General features: G+C 34.7%; 1 protein-coding gene across 1 annotated transcript in view; it reads right to left on the bottom strand.

The window, feature by feature from the left end:
• Positions 1–18105, bottom strand: part of LOC138712641 (neural cell adhesion molecule 2-like) — a 1205141-nt gene that overhangs the window by 891662 nt on the left and 295374 nt on the right. The window contains exon 4 of the mRNA XM_069844609.1: positions 4175–4378. Within this exon, the coding sequence (XP_069700710.1) occupies positions 4175–4378 (204 nt within the window). The remainder of the gene's footprint in view (positions 1–4174; positions 4379–18105) is intronic.

The following is an 18105-nucleotide window of genomic DNA, read 5'->3' as shown; positions in this document are numbered from 1 at the left end:
ATTATATTATATTATATTATATTATATTATATTATATTATATTATATTATATTATATTATATTATATTATATTATATTTATTATATTACGTTTGAAGAACTTAAAGAAGCTATAGAACACACTAAAAACAGAAAAGCAACAGGCCCGGATGGTATCAATATGGAGCTATTAAAATATGGAGGAAACGCTTTGCATGGAAGACTGCTACAGCTAATTAATAAATGTTGGAGAACTAGAACGATTCCTGAATCATGGAAAATAGCAGAAATTATATCGCTATTTAAGAAAGGAAACCGTGAAGACTGCAGAAATTATAGAGGAATCAGCCTTTTAAATGCAATATACAAGATCTATACAAGAATAGTAAATAAAAGGCTAAGAATAATAACAGAAGTTCTTATGGTGGAGGAACAAAATGGTTTCAGACCCGGACGCTGCAAAATTGATAATGTGTTTATCATGCAACTGATGTTTGAGAAGAGGATGGAATTTAATCTCGAAACTCATGTCGCATTTATAGACTTTGAAAAGGCTTTCGATCGAGTAAACAGAAAAAAGTTATGGTTTATAATGAAAGAACAAGGATACTCTCAACACTTAATAGATGTAGTGAAAAAAAAAATATATATATATATATATATATATATATATATATAAATTCTAAAATAATCATTAACACAGGGGATGACAGAACAGAAGAAATAATAGTAAATAAAGGAGTTAGACAAGAGTGTAGCATGTCGCCAACCCTTTTTAATATTTATATGAATGACATTATTCAAAAATGGAAACTCATTATTAACCCAGGCATAAAAATAAACAGAGAAAGAAAAATAAATATTTTATTATATGCAGATGACGTGGTTTTAATACAGAAAACCGAAAATGACTTACAATACTCTCTCCATATATTAAATCAGATAGCGAAGAGCTATAACTTTAAAATCTCGAAAAGTAAGACTAAAATAATGGCCTTCTTGGGAAAAATGCAAATGAGATCAAAAATTATAATTGATGAATAACCCTTGGAGCAGGTGTCCAATTATAAATATTTAGGTTGCGAAATGAGTGTCTACTCAGGAAATTTAAAAGATAGACACTAAACTGTCCATATTTAAGATGATATGCAGCACCATCCATAAGACATTAAGAAATAAAACAAGAAAAGGAACTAGAATGAAATTTTACAAAACAATGGCAGTCCCAAGGTTATTATATGGAAGTGAAGTCTGGGTAAGTTCGAACAGTACAAAAAGAAAAATTCAAAGTGCAGAAATGTACTTCCTAAGTAGAACCAAAGGTTGCACACTAATGGACAAAGTTAAAAATGAAGAAATTAGAACAGAATTGCAGACAGTTTCTATAAACGAACAAATTGAAAGCTACCGTAATAATTGGTTATATGACGTAGATAGGATGAGCAATTCGAGACTACCAAAATTACTCTATCAATACCGACCGATTGGAAGGAGGGACGTGGGACGTGGGACGACCAAAGAAGAGATGGAGAGATATGCTGTGAGGACGGAACAGGCATTTTGCCTATACCGTGAAGTGCAGAAGAAGAAGAATATTATATTATATCATATCATATCATACCATATTATATTATATTATATTATATTATATTATATTATATTATATTATATTATATTACATTATATTATATTATATTATATTACATTATATTATATTATATTACATTATATTATATTATATTGACTATATGAATATCTTTTTCATCATGCTTTCTAAGAAAACGTTTTATTGTTAACACTACATTTGTATACGCCTCTTCTTCAATTGAGCGCCTAGAAACAAGTTCTCACACTATAAGTTAGCTTTAGTTTGTGGGAAGAGGATACTGAAAATACACTAACATTAAAAAAATCATTAAAATGAACTTTTGACTGTAGACAAAATATTACAAATAAAATTTAAGTCCTAACTCAATGTCATTGTATTTAATTATGCCATTTTTAAAACTCTGTTAGCTCACTTTATTTTCTAATGTCATTTGTTTCAAATTTACAGCATTCTCAATCTGATTTCAGTTGTTTATTTTATAATATAATTAATTTCATTCTTCAATAATGTGGCAACCCTATCTCCAACAGTTTTTCGTTGTATTCACTAGGTAGCAGGAGATGGTATTTTTCCTTGAGTAGTTATTGTCAGACATACTTGAAAATTGTTTTGATCTAAGTATAGGAATGTTGTTGTTCAATCTAAATAGAAATAGTTATTGTAATGTCTGAAACACATTGTATAAATAGTGTATATTATATAGGTTATAGTTAGTGTAGTTTTGTGTTTTGGGTACATTTATATTTATAGTTACAAATCATGAGTAGGAATAGCAAATATAAGGCTCGACTTGTACATCATAAGAAAACTGTGAGCAACTGCTCAAAAAATGAGGCAGAAAATGTAAAAAATGTAATAAAATAGTAAGGCCACACAATCCTTGCCTGGCCCTTCAAGTGAAAGTTTATATCAAGTGATTCTTTAGATGTGTTTCTCCGTTCATTTCCTTCTTTAGTCACCGTGCCCAACATAAATTGATATAACTCAGAATCTATTAATAACTCGAAGCTCAAATTTTGTACATATCTTAAATAGATTATTTAAAAAGATTTGGTTTCATTACAATTTTGATAATTAAACTGAATTTGAAAATAATTAATAATATGCAAAGAAGTGGACTCGAAAACTGATATTCTAAGATTAGTTATAATGTTTATGTAAAACATATTAAAAATCAAGTCAAGCCATTCTATAGTTAATCTTCCTGTGAATCTAATGGTAAAACAACTTCTTAAATATCTAAAAATCTGACTGGGTTATATCAATTTTTCTAGATTTACAAATTGGGGACAAATTGCCAAATTTGGGCCCCTTTTTGTTTTTTTATCCCATTAGTGCATATAATTTTGATCATATTTTTTAAAGAATTTTCTTCATAAGAATTTATTGCTTAATATCAGTTGAGCACATATGAAGCAATAAAACCTTTCATTTTTTTTCTTATTTGAGTAATACAAGTTTTCCGAAAAACCGGACGCTATTCACACAGATCACCTACATTGCTGTTTTCTTATTGTAGCTTTTATATACTAATAAGATCCATTTCAACACTCCAAATCATACATCTTGATTACACAACATTTAACACTGTATCACTTCGGAATCTGTACACACACTTCAAAACACTCACACTCTTTGACACTACACTATACCACAGGAACACACCCTCACAGGAAACAGAACAAGTGGCGCCAAGACCAACAACGACCAGTTCTGAAGATGACCCATAAATAAGTGGAAACATATAAATGAGGTACCTCGAAATTTAACACAGGAAAGTCTTACCATACATATTCCGAACTCCAAATCACTTATTGCCAGGTATTTATTTTACTTTTGAAACTTGGACTCTCATTTTGAGAGAGAAACATAGGTTAAGGGTGTTTCAGAATAAGGTGCTTAGGAAAATATTTGGGGCTAAGAAGGATGAAGTTACAGGAGAATGGAGAAAGTTACACAACGCAGAACTGCACGCATTGTATTCTCCACCTGACATAATTAGGAACATTAAATCCAGACGTTGGAGATGGGCAGGGCATGTAGCACGTATGGGCGAATCCAGAAATGCATATAGGGTGTTAATTGGGTGGCCGGAGGAAAAAAAGACCTTTGGGGAGGCCGAGACGTAGATAGGAAGATAATATTAAAATGGATTTGAGGGAGTGGGATTTGATGATAGAGACTGGATTAATCTTCCTCAGGATAGGGACCAATGGCGGGCTTATGTGAGGGCGGCAATGAATCTCCGGGTTCCTTAAAAGCCAGTAAGTAAGTAAGTGAGTAAGTACTATAATTATATTTTTTAATGCGTAATAGCATCCTTGCTCAATCATCTCCAGCTATCAGTGAATAGAGTTATTGAGAATCATATTTAGTAAGGGGAAGAAACGTGACAACGCTGCATAACTGATTTATTAATTTTTGGATCAGACACGAGTTTGGAGTGGTGTGAGTGCGGTCCTAGCTTGGTGGGAACTATAGGACAGTGGGTTGATAGGGAACAATAAAGAATAATGACATTGCCTAAATCAGTCGCTTTGTAGAGAAAGATAAAAAATAAAAAATAATAATATATCGAAGTACTTACGGTGAATATCAAGCACAAGAGACACCTCCCGTGGCTCGGTGAGCACAGTGTTGATGGCTTGGCAGCTGAAAACGGAGTTCAAATCCTGCCGCCCAATTGACGGCCATGTTAGTCTATTTTCTATGACGTCACCAGTATTGTGCTCGTATTCTTCGTCCACGAGAATCCCATTCACCAGCCATCGCACCGCCGGCTCAGGTTTCCCTGAAACCAAGAATTAAATAACCTCAATTATAGTGAACACACCCTTGAAGATTATTTACATACAAAGCTGAATGGGTTATTTGGAAAATGATACATATTCAGTTAAATAACCTCAATTATAGTGAACACACCCTTGAAGATTATTTACATACAAAGCTGAATGGGTTATTTGGAAAATGATACATATTCAGTTTTTCCAAAATGCGTTTTATTTCATAAATGTGTTCTATGAACAGAGCTGCTCATTTCTTGTGAAAGAGCCATTTTTCAAAGCCTTCTACAGGATGTGTCCGGGTTGGTGTTGCAAACTGTCAGGGATGATGGGGAAGGGCACATGTATCAATTTGAGATAAGGAACCCTGGTCCGGGAATGACTGAGTCGAAAGCTATAAGTAAAAATAGTTGTGTGGAAATAATAATAATAATAATAATAATAATAATAATAATAATAATAATAATAATAATATTTATTAATTCTATACACTTGAGCTACATTAGGCATTGCAGCCCGAAAGAGCAGAAGCTCGTGCTCGGGCGCAGTTCAGATCAGTTATACAAAATATATCACAAAATTACGAGAGTTCATTGAGCACAATCACATTAATAAATGGTAAAATACATACAGCATGTAATAACAGGGTCTATATACAAATAGAAAATACAGAAGTACATGAATATTAGAGTAACAATTTTAACTCAATTAGCTTAAACAATTAAATAATTAATCTGATTTGTTTCTTAAATCTATGTGTGTTAAGTGTACTTAGCTCAGGGTAAGCTCTAATTAATGTATTATATATTTTGGGTCCAAAATTTCTGCTGTGTAATGGAATTGTAATTTGGCACCACGTGACCTCCTTCTCTTAACCTTTGGAACAGTCGTGGAAAGATTCAATTGACCGGATGTCTCCTACGTGGGTACTTGTCCCGATACAATCTGTGAGCTTGTGTACTGTTCCCATTGGCTCATCCGTATTCGAAAATCAGGTCTGCATATTCCGCTCTCGTGTACTCCTCCATTTCACTAGGACAGAACGACTGGACACTGCAACTTGTGCACATACACTGCTGTCTACAGACATGCATATCAGGACCGACCATGTCCGTTACACATTACGCTATCTGCATTGCTTTAGTGTAGTTTCCTGTCCCCATCCCTCAGACAGCGCACTGAATGGAATACTGTAAGTAGGCAACGTAAACAACGTCGGATGAATACAATATGTGTAAGATGTACAGATAAATAGGCCTACACATAAATAAGGTGTACAGAGGAATAAAATTATTTCATTTCCTAACAACTATTTTTGCTTGTACCTTTCGACTCGGTCATTTCCGGACCAGGGTTCCTTATCTCAAATTGATACATGTGCTCTTACCCAACATCCCTGAAAGTTTATAATACTAGCCCGGAAACAACCTCTATATGCAACACAATGAAGTATATATGGTCTTTTCTAGGTACCTGTTTTTCATTTCCCAGAATGCTATGTTATATTCCAATCTATGTTGCCTGTTGCAGTCCTGTGATTCAGAATGGAATGAGATTAATTTTTCCAGTAATAATGTCAAGAAAGGATTCAGATCTGTATTAGAGTTCAGTTAGGCCAAATTTAGTGTTACATAAATTATGGTCGAAATGTGTTGATGCTAGAACTAGACAACAATGCAATGCCCCAAATATAAAGGAAATACACTCATCTTCGTATGGTGCGTTGGCCTAAACCGTAACCTCCTAGTAGTCGATTTCATAAATATAATAATATTCATCGCTGATTGATAGAGAAAGTGGTTGCGGACTGCAAGTTCCAGGGTTCGATCCTGGAAGGTGACGGAATTTTCTCGTTGTCCAACTTCCATACCGGTCACGAGGTTCACTCAGCCTCCTATGAAATTGAGTACCGGGTCTTTTCCGCGGTAAAAAGAAGTCGGAGCGTGGTGGATCGACCACACCACCTCATTCTAGTGCCGAGGTCAAGAAAGCACGGAGCTCTACCTCCTTGACCCAAAAATGTCTTCATGGCATGTGAAGGGGCTACCTTTACGTTTACGTAGAATAGCCTAATCTGTGTCAGTGGCTTACGACAGACTAAGGTGCTCCACTAAAAGAGGGTTTCTGCGATTATGATTCTAATTTCGTGAACAATATGGACATTTTCCATTTTCTCCTGCTTCTTTATTGTTGATTTTAATTTGAACATATTTCCCGAGTACCAAATATGATTTCCTAGAATATAATATTTTTAATTGTTTTCATATATATATATATATATATATATATATATATATATATAATTTAAATTGGTAATGGAAATTACGGGAAAACGGCTAAACGGATTTTATTAAATGACCCCTCATTTTGAAGCTTGGAACCCAAAGTTTTTTTAGAATAATAGTAGTTTTCAGTCAAATGTCAATTTTCAACGTAATTTCCCTATTTTCTAAAATCCATCTGTCGTCACTATTACATTTCAGAATAAAACAAAACACACACAACAGTAAAAATATTACACGAAGGCCATGATCTGCAAGAATGCTGACATATTAGAGCTCAAATTAAATTGGTTATTAAAAAATTTAAGTCTACTTAAAATAATTTACAGGTCTCATTCCGTGGTGTGTAATTTTCTGAGTACAGCTCTGTACTCAGATTGGATATTAAAAACTACAGAACTTGAGGTGGTTTGATGACATTATTACCATTAGAAATGAAATATTATTATAGTTAATGCCGTGATGTGACTATTTTGCACTAATTATACATATTAATGCTATATTGATGATATGAAAGTGAAACGTTTGGGGTTATATAAGTAGACGTAGAGAATATCTTAATTTAAATCTCGATTTCTATAATTTACTGAGTGGCGGCTATATAGTAGGCCCCATATATAGTATATGTTACTGAAAACTATAAAACTTACGTAAGATAATATTATTAGAAATGAAATATTTTTATAGTTACTAATCAAGTGGAGTTGGGTCTTTTTCATATATTTAATGGCGGTGTGGTGTAGATATTTATATGCGTGATTCTCTTCAGTATTGGCTCGAGAGAGCGCAAAAATTAGAGTTCTTAAGAAAAGACCAAAAGATATTACTTACTGATAAAATAACAGGCTTACAAGATTTTGTAGTCTCCCGATCATTTCAGCAAGATCTCCTAGCAGGATAAAATGATCTTACCCTCTACATTTCAAGGTAGTTTACGAAACATGCAGCAGCTATACCAAGATGCTATGTCTATTGTTCGAAAGCATAGCAAAAGTGACATTATTTTTTTTTAACTTTCACCTAGAATCCACAATGACCTGAAATAGCTATTGCTTTACTCCCACATGAAAAACCCACTGATCATCCTGATGTTACTTGCGTTTTCGGGTTGAAACTCAAAAAGTGAAGGTGGATAGGTTCAAGAAAAATTAGGCCTATTTGGCATAAAAAGACATTCAGAGGGAGTATATTTCATTATTATGCAAGCAAATAACTTTCAAAATGTATGGTATTCCATTGAAAATAAATCTGGAAAATCTTTATTTGAACGTCTAATGAACTTAGTTTGCAGCATTTTCTGCACAAGCCACTAGTTTAATTATAAAAGGCCATATCTCCACTTATTGAGAATGTCTTTGCCATTAATATTAACACTGTTCCTATGGAAAGTTTATAATAAAATTGGCATTAAATAGATATAAGTAATAATGAAAGAAGATGACTAGAATAGTTTAGAGGTTTTAGGTTATTCAGTTTTTACTCTATCCTGTAAAATTCTGAAATATTGAAAAATGTACTTTTCCAAATAACTGATTCAGTTTGTATCGATACCCATGCTTAGTGTGTGTATTTGGGTGACTCCACAATATTAAGGGGCAGTTTCATGTCACAGCTCCGTAGAATTGTTTACTGTGCTGGCAGATAAATTTGAAACAATTTTCCATAAAAAAGCCTTACAACCCTTCAGTTTCCCCTAAAGTCAGTAGCACTTGCTGAAATAGGTAACGGGTAAACAGTGCATTCTAATATGCCCCGTCGTGTAGCAAGAAGAGAGAGCATACCCGCCAGCAGCCACGGATGCACCATAGTGCAGTCTCTTATCCCCTGGTAAGAGTCGCTAGCCCGAGGGTGCACTGTGCTGATGACCGCTGTCTAATTTGTCTTGGAAAGTTACTGCAAAATAGGAAGGAAAAAATATTATATGTATAATTTGTCATTCGCATGGATATCCCTGTTGTAGGCTAGTTAAAATGAGGTATTTTCCCAAATATGTTATTTTTCAGAAGTCCAGTGAGTGTATTTGCATCCTAGAAGATGTAACGTGGACGGCTCTGGATTTTACGTAGAACAATTCTTGGTCGCACCTGGTATGGGACACTCTAGCACGCTTGTAGCAAGGGGATGGCGCTAGGGTCACGCGGTAGGGCGTGCTGTGATGGGTGACTTATCGAGGCCACGCGTGTGAGACAAGAGAGGAATTCGGCTGAACGCAAGATAAAATTTACCACATTTCGCGTCATTCCGAGAGCCATAAATAAGCGATCAGAGATGTTACACGCGTGTCTGACCATTCAAACGATTCGTCACGCACTGATCTACAAAATAAAAGTGCAAAACTAGTGAACAGGCAAATGGAACGCAGTATTTCTTTTGGAAAACAAAATGAACTCTTAAATAAATACTTTATTTGATATTATACAGATGCAGTGCCTAGAGGTGGAATATAAATAAAATAGAATAATTATACAATAATATATTAGAAATAATTTGTAGATCATATGAGTAATTTAAACATTATAAGATAAAAATCGTTTTAGATAGGTTAATCACAAGCAATCTTAAAGTGAGGTAGAAGGTGGTACGTAATGTAAAGGGGCTGAGCATGACACTTAAATTTTAAGTCTAAAAACTATTAATTAGCCGTATAAATGAATGCTTAAAATAAATAAAAAAAACAAATTGGTTTAAAAATGTCGAAACATTTATAAGGAAAATATTATAACTTCTATAAGATTTGTTTGAGGGAAAAAATAAATCAGACAAAAAGAGAGGCCACTTACTGCTAACGAGACATCACGGATGTGGAGGAAGTATTACAAAGAGTCCCGATTGAATACTAAATTAATTGTAACAATTCCATTTTCGTACACAGTCGAGACAAATGATTGTCCAGTATGTGCAGAGTCGTACCGACAGAATCCGTCTTTAAAGGACTCTCATTTAGAACTGAATCCCAGTCTACTCGCACACGGACGAACTCAATAACGTAAATTATTTGAAAATCGCATGTAGAAGTAGGAGTTTTGGTTTTATACAGCTTATAACGTTAGTAAAATTACGAAAACAATTACATTGATAGGTATATCTAGCAAAGAGTTAAAATTAGTTTAAATAAATATTTGTGTATTCTATTACGTTTTCATAAAATAAAAAAATGCAGGCTTAAATTTGTTAATATTCTGGCGTGAGAGACGTGGCAACGTTCAGCAGGCAGTACTCTGCACAGACGTAAGTACGAGTCAGCTGAGTTCAAGCTCCTTGTCCATAGGTCTACTGCAGAGCGGATGGCAGTTCAGTACAGGGTATTCGATAAACAACCTACGATGTCATTTACAGTTTTGGAATATCATATGTTATTAACTTATGGAGAAAGTCGTCGTCATTCAAGTGAGGCAAGAAGGATGTACCGTCAACGTTTTCCTCAAAGAAGGTAACCTAATCGGCGAACTTTTGTAGTAGTTCTTAACGATTATTAGAAACTAGAAGTCTCTTACCCCGTTTCAAAAATCACACAACCAAACATTTGGTTAAAAATTATATTGCTTTACGGAAGCGGGAGAGATTAAAATGTTGCGTAAAAAAATTTCGTGTGATTATGTGCAGAAAACCATTATTGTTTACTTTTTAGACGTACAATTAAATTGTAAATTTACCATGATGTACTATTAATGAGATCGGATGTTTTTATTTGCTGCTCATTTTATGTCAACAACAGTATTGTCATGGTCCGCTCCTGCATTAGAACAGAGCATCTGTTTTGTATCGGTATGTCTGTACCCGCTTGAGCTGTACTGTGTACTTGTAAACTCCCTCCTTCCTATCCAGCAAACGTTCCCAAACGCTTAATATTGTAAACTTTAATAATTAGTTAAATATCAAATATTGCAATTATAAAAAAAAATGTGAGGACATTTTTTCTTCCTTATGACATGAATAATCATCAGTTAAAATAATGGCACTTATACCCATTACACTCTGTATAATTATTATACTACTTCATCGTTCCCATCTTTGTTTCTTATTGATGTATCTTATTCTTCAGGAATCTCCAATCCTTAATCTTTGCTGCAGTATGCTATGCAGCAGAGGGTAGATTTTTGATGCGAAAAGGTTTCTTGGGGGGGGGGGGGATCAGTTGAAGATCACAACTAATTTGGGATGAACTCCTTGCAGGTAGTGTGATTCCCTGCATCTAATGTGGACAATGAGACAGGCTTTTTTGTGCACACGAAAATACTCTGGTAGAATTCTTCTTGAGAACAATTTAGAAATAATGCTTACTTTATACAGGGACATCATTTTATCTTTATTTCAATTTTTATTATACCTGAGTTTTTTAATGTACTTCACTCCCAACCCTTCTACTAATGAAGTTCGACCGTCCTCCACACAGATCCAAGACCGCATATACAGTCATAGTAAACAGTACGTTCAAAAAATATGTTCGCGTTTTTCAGTGACGAAAGATCTTTCAATATTGGATCATTTTCGCGCAGGTACTGTCGTCCATTTACCTACGTCGTATCCCGGTTTCCCCCACCAGCTTTTATTCGCCAGCTAGTGGCTGGGCTGTCTTAGCTCTTTTCTGAGAACATTAATTTCTGTTAGGAATTGGACGTCTACGTAATATTATACAACTGTTTAAAATAGCTTAAATAAAAGGGGCTCGTTAAGTAATTAACTGTCACGTGATTTCCTCTCTTTCTACGACCTTACGACATAACCATTTGGACGGACAGCAGATAGTCTGTATGAGTAATTTTATCTTTTCGGATCGGGCAGAAGTGAAGATTGAATTTACAGAACGTAAGGTACTCTTTTATAGAGTAGGTATAGAATTATTTCAACATGAATTACTAGTACGAAGGATGAAACTGGTAATTGGGATTAGGTACAATAGTTTTATTTTTTATATTTGTTTTAGTGGGTTATTTTACGACGTTTTATCAAGAGCTTAGGTTATTGAGCGTCTGAATGAGATGAAGGTGATAATGCCGGTGAAATGAGTTACCCAGCATTTGCTCATATTGGGTCGAGGGAAAACCCCGGAAAAAAACCCAACCAGGTAAATTGCCCCGACCGGGAATCGAACCCGGGCCACCTGGCTTCGCTTCCAGACGCGCTAACCGTTATTCCACAGGTGTGGACTAGGTACAATAGTCTATAGTGCAATAATATGCACAAAATAACTGAAGCCTGTATCGAAATGAACGGACACCATTTTAAAAATGTGTTTAAATATCCATATTATGATTATATTTTAATTTAACTTAATTCTCTACATTGTATGCTAATGTGCTATAGACAGTACAATATAGATTGCATAATGAATACGTCCACATGGACAACTCAGTTCGTGAGTAAAAACACTTATTGTTAATACTGTACTGTACTGTACTGTACTCCAGTCGTGGAAGGGGGTAGCAAACGGCGTTGATATAGCCAAGTTAATATTAAAAATGTTAGCAATAATAAAATGACATCCCTGTATTTTAGTGATGATACAGGGACATCACTTTATTTTTACAAACATTTTTAACATTAACCTGGCTATACTCGGAAACACTGTTGCCCCCTTCCATTACAGGAGTTTGATGTTACTAGTGCAATATGCAAACAAATCATTTTACTAGGTATAGGAGGAGAGAAAAGTAGTGTATCCATTTAAGTTGTAGAGAAATACGATATTACGATTTTCAGTTTGATTATCACTTTTACGGAATTTATCAAAATACAGTAGAATAGTAACATTTTTTTTTTTTTTCAAAAACTCAACTTTTCAGGCGGCTATGTTCGTTATGTAATGTCTACTTTATTTAGCATATTAATTATTGGTGTTGACATACAATATAGAGAGTGCATTTGAATTGAGGGGGTCATAAGTAAAGGGCTGTAAGTGCACTTAAGTTACTTTTGAGAAAATGGGGTTTAAATATTTAAGCTTCGTAAAATCGGTTAAATTTTTATTTAAATTTTAATGTATGATACGATTAAAATATCCCTTTGCTACTAAAATTTTAGATACTTTAGCTTACACTGGATGCACTTAACTCATGTTATTACAAATGTCACTAGCATTCCTTTGCTTCTAGCCACCTCAATTCAAAATAAGCTAATCTGAATTTTTAAACAAGTTGCTGAAAATGGTTGCCGTTTATTACAATGCAGGCTTCAATTCTTTTATGCATATTATTAAAAACATTTTGAAGCATATTCCCTGAAATTGAATTGATCGTTTCTTGAATATAATTTTTTAGTACGATATTATTAATATAGGTTCTTTCTTCTATAGAAAACGCAACCATATTTCTGAAACACACTATACACTGCAGTGTTTACTTCACTGCTTGAAGACTTCGAATACAACAGCGGCCGTAAGTTTGTGTGTCTGACGGGAGCAAGGACATTAGTGAAGGGGTGGGAGTGAAGTACATTCAGAAATGCAGGTACAATAAAAATGCAAGTAAAGATAAAATGATGTCCCTGTATTTAAGAAGAAAAATTAAGAAATTGTTTATATTACATAAAACATAATTTATATATCTGACAACTTTTTTCACGAAATACCCACTGAACTGATAGTTTATTTTATTAAATACTTACCGAAATAGTGGCAAGATTAACACCAAAATGAGCCATTTTATTTCGCCAAAAAATACGGTTCTTAAAGCTAAGTAGTTGAAATTAAGGAGACAATACCTGAAATAACAAAAGAAGAAAACTCACCCAATATTGTTTTATTAAGCTCAATATTTCTTGTTCAATCACCGGCACTTACATTCACCAATGGCTAAATTGCGAAGTTTATTAAGCATAAATAGTTAATATTCAAAGGAAAGATTTTTCCGCGCTGGCTAACTGCTTCCTGTGAGTCGAAAATGATCAATTCAACTGAAGCGGAATGCCAAGACCGGGACGGACAGCTTACAGAAAAGCTGAACATTACCAGCTGCGGCACGAACGGTGTTCGAGGACAAGGTAAACCTTGGGACGAGCCGTGTTTCTGTTCCTAATAATCGTCTTATTTGAGACAAGCCGAGTAATCCTCGGCCTATCATTTACGTTTATTACATAGATCTTGGCGTATTTGTTGCGTAGTTATTCTTTAATACAGGGACATCATTTTATTTTTACTTCAATATTTATTGTACCTGAGTTTTTTAATGTACTTCACTCCCACCCCTTCTACTAATGACGTCCCAACTGTCCTGCACACAGAATCAAGACCGCAGTGAGTTAGTGAGTATAGCGTGTTTCAGAAATATGTTCGCGTTTTCCAGTGACGAAAGAGCTTTCAATATTGAATCATATTTTCGCACATGCACTGTCCGTTTGCCTACGTCGCATCCCGATTTCCCCCACTCGCTTCTGCTCGTCCCTCTGTAAGGGCTAGTGGCTGGGCTGTCTTAGATCTTTTCTGAAAACAATACTTTCTGTTAGGAATTGGACGTCTATTTAATATTATACAATTATTTAATAGTACATTATGCAACGAGCCTATAATGAAGGTAATTAAGAAGCGAGTATGGATATTTAAGAAACGAGCGCAAGCGAGTTTCATAATTTTCATACGAGCTTCTTAATTACCATTATAGGCGAGTTTCATACGACTTTTTATGCTCGACCATATTTCTAACTTGATATTATTAATTATCTTTGTATCTGACCTTGGCCAATGTCCCGTATGTTGTGAGATGTGCGCAGACGCGAAAGTATTGATTTTTTCCGAGGCACAGATGTTCATAATGACCTTGCTAGGCCATAAGAACCTACAGAGATAACATTAAAAATAAATTAGACATTGAAAAACGAGATGACAAATTGAATTTATTTGAATATTATTTACAATTAACGCTAATTATTATAGTAACAGAACATATCCTTCTGCGACAGTTGGATTTGCAGCCTCCGTGACTTTTCGCTAATTCTCTTTCGATTGCATATCCGAGAATAATCGATACTTGTGGTTTTATAACGGTACAAAGCTGACCTGTCATTGGCTGAATAGTTGTAACCTGAGTCGTCATTGGCTGAAAGACCTGACCTTTAATGAGTAGGTGTACTTTAATGAGGTCCATTAAAGGTCTGCTACCAGGTGTATAATTACTACATTTCGGCATGGTCGAGCATAAAATAACTTAAATAACAGGGCCTTGTTGAGTAATTAACTGTCACGTGATATACCCCCTCCCTTTCTACGATCCTGCGACATAACCACTTGGACGGACAGTAGATAGCATGTCTAAATAATTTTATCTGTGCGGGTCGGGAAGGAATGAAGATTGAATTTACAGTACGTAAGGTAGTCTTTTATAGAGTAGGTACACAACTATTTCAACATGAGTTACTAGTACGGAGGACGAAACTGGTAATAATTGGAATTAGATACAATAGTCTATCGTACGATAATATGCACAAAAGAACTGAAGTCTGTATCATAATGAACGGCCACCATTTTAAAAAATGTGTTTAAATATCCATATTATGATTATTTTTCAATTTAACCTCATTCTCTATATTGTACGCTAATGTGCTGTAGACAGTATAATATACACTACATAATGAATACATCCGCATGGATAGCTCAGTTCTAGAGTAAAAACACTCATTGTTAATGCAGGACTGTATTTTGATTAAACAAAAACCTAATGAAAACCATCAAACTCAAAATTGCGATATTTCCTAGTTTACGTAAATGGATGAACTACTTTTCTTCCCTCCAGTACCTAGTAAAGTGATTTGTTTGTATTTTACGCCAGTATCATCGAACTCCAGTCGTGGAAAGGGTAGCAAACGGTGTTTCCGGATCTCGATCCGTTAATTCAAAGGTATAGCCTGGTTAATATTAAAAATGTAAGTAAAAATAAAATGATGTCCCTGTACAATACAACTTCAATTCTGTATAAAAACTTTCACAGAAAGAGACCACCTCTTTTGGTTTACCAAGATTACAGCGATGCCCACTCACTATAAAACAGCCATAATCAAGATAGTACGACAAATAAGTACGCAGGGTCATATAATGCAACATTTAGATGGTGTTGAACAGCAACCTCGCATGTCAAAAAATGAACACAATAGGTCTAAGACAGTGGTCGTCGAAAGAGTACGCGGTGCTGTCCCGTGTGCACTGTCATGCAACAGGGAGAGATAGAGAGCATACTCGCTAGCCGCTACGGAGTGCACCTTAGTGCACTGCGTTTTCCGCGGTTAAGAGAGACTAGCCCCAGCGTGCTCTGTGCTGACGACCCCTGGCCTAAGATTTCATTTAGTTCCCAATAAAGAAATTTTCCCAAAAATTCTACAAACACATCTTAAGTCAAGGCATGGATACAAACTTCACAAGAAGAGATTTAAATACCCTCTCACATCAGACATTTGTTCGTTATCATTAATATATTACAAGGTATCTTAGCTCTCCTGTAAAATTATTATTATTATTATTATTATTATTATTATTATTATTATTATTATTATTATCATCAAAGCTCGGAACTTGGGGACTTGTGTCTTGGAACGTGGCAAAGCGACCGGACTTCAATGTCAACAAACTCCCGCTTCCAGCACAGAGGTACTGTCAGGTCTGCTATAAAAGTGGTTCCTGGCTGGAACAACATAATGATAATATTATGATAGGTTGAAACACGTAATTTTATAACATATATAAAAATAAACATGCCAACTACATCAAATTTACAGCTCTGCTCTGTACATTTTATTACAGTGTATGACTACATGCATTCGAAGATTTTCGAAACCCATAAATTCTTCGTCTGTTAGTTAAACATGATTTGAAACGAAGGAAACTTATTTCCACGTCACATGAAGTGACGGGAGCAAACTTTAATTTTTTATTTTATTTATTTTAACTAGCTACCTAGTGAGTACAAATTGCATTTATAAAATAAAAATGTTTCTAGCCACTACCGTAAGAGTCAGGCTCGTGTACGGTGTGGTCTTAGTCAATAATATAACATAAAATTTACTAGGACAGTTTACTAAATACAGTAAGTAACTTAATTCAAAGCAATAAATACAACACAAGAGCAAGAATAAAGAAGAAAGAGAAAACGAGAGAAAAATACACATTTAATATAAATTGACAATCCGACAGAAGCCAGTGATATTCAATAAAAACATGAATGTAGTCGATAGAAATAAAAGGTAAAAAAGTACATTTGTTACTATTATATATCATGGATAATTTTACAAATTTCTTTTTTAAAAGTTTCAATTTTAAAAAATTTCAAATTTGGAAAATGGTTTGAAATGTTATTATAAAGTCTTGGGCCTAAATAAAATACTGAATATTTTCACTGTCACTGTTTCCTGTTCGATTTTCAGTAGATCTCGTATCTGAGAAAGATAAGTACTCGTATATCCTAAATTTTTCTCGAAAATAGTTTTCAATTAGTGTATCACTACTAGGGAAGGTCCTCTACGACTTCATCCATGGCTATGGACAAATTTTCCATCAATTTAAAGGACTGCAATGTCTTTCAATGAATGCCCGTTTCCAGCTCTAGTTTATGTGTGGCACAACTTACAAAATATAAACTCTGCATTAGAAGAAAATAATGTATCTCCTCAGAATTCCTCCACGAAATTCTGTGCCTAAAATTTAAGAAATGTATTTTCAAACTTCCATAACACCCATTCGAATAACACGTATTTTCTCATTCCTCATACAGACCATTTACCTGTAATTCTCTTAATGTCATTGGCTTCGACATGACACAGTTTCTTCGTTCGTCTTCTTGCCATTCGATGTGACCACTTTCTTAGTACACACGACTGTCCCTGAGCACTTGCAGCGTGAGCTTTGTGTACGCTGTACCTGTAACCTTACTCATGCACACGACACACAAGTCCCCAAGTTCCGATCTTTGATTATTATTATTATGATTATTATTATTATTATTATTATTATTATTATTATTAGTATTATTATAATTATTATTATTATTGTTTCTTTTTAATATACGAGGTTGCTGTTGAACACCATCCATTTTGCTTTAATACTAAACACAAATTACATATTCATATATCAAATATAGGCCTTACAAATTTACTCGTATAGTTTTACACTGTTCTTGAAGAAAAATTAATTGATGCTATGAACTGGTCAGGTCGTAAAATTCGTAAACACTTAAGAAATGACGCATTCCAAACTTGGACAAACCACACCTTTCGTGGTTTCGTGTTTATAGTGATCTCCCCAAGGCTAACTCATGGGTAAGCAATCGTAAGGGCCTATCTTCCTCAGAATGGACCAATGCTTTAAAAATGTCAAGCAATATTTCGGCGGTTCGCGCAATACCGGGCAGAACTCTAAGCACAACCCGCTGCCGTCATCCAGACTGTAGCGAGCTTGAAACCCTTGGACACGTGCTTGGACAATGCCCCAAAGGCGAGCTGCTGATCAATGCTAGACATCATCGTGTACGACATGC

This window comes from Periplaneta americana, chromosome 13 (genome assembly GCF_040183065.1).
Source record: "Periplaneta americana isolate PAMFEO1 chromosome 13, P.americana_PAMFEO1_priV1, whole genome shotgun sequence".
Taxonomy (NCBI): domain Eukaryota; kingdom Metazoa; phylum Arthropoda; class Insecta; order Blattodea; family Blattidae; genus Periplaneta; species Periplaneta americana.
The sequence above is the reverse complement of the archived record's forward strand: the minus strand, read 5'-3'. Positions and strand labels throughout refer to the sequence as shown.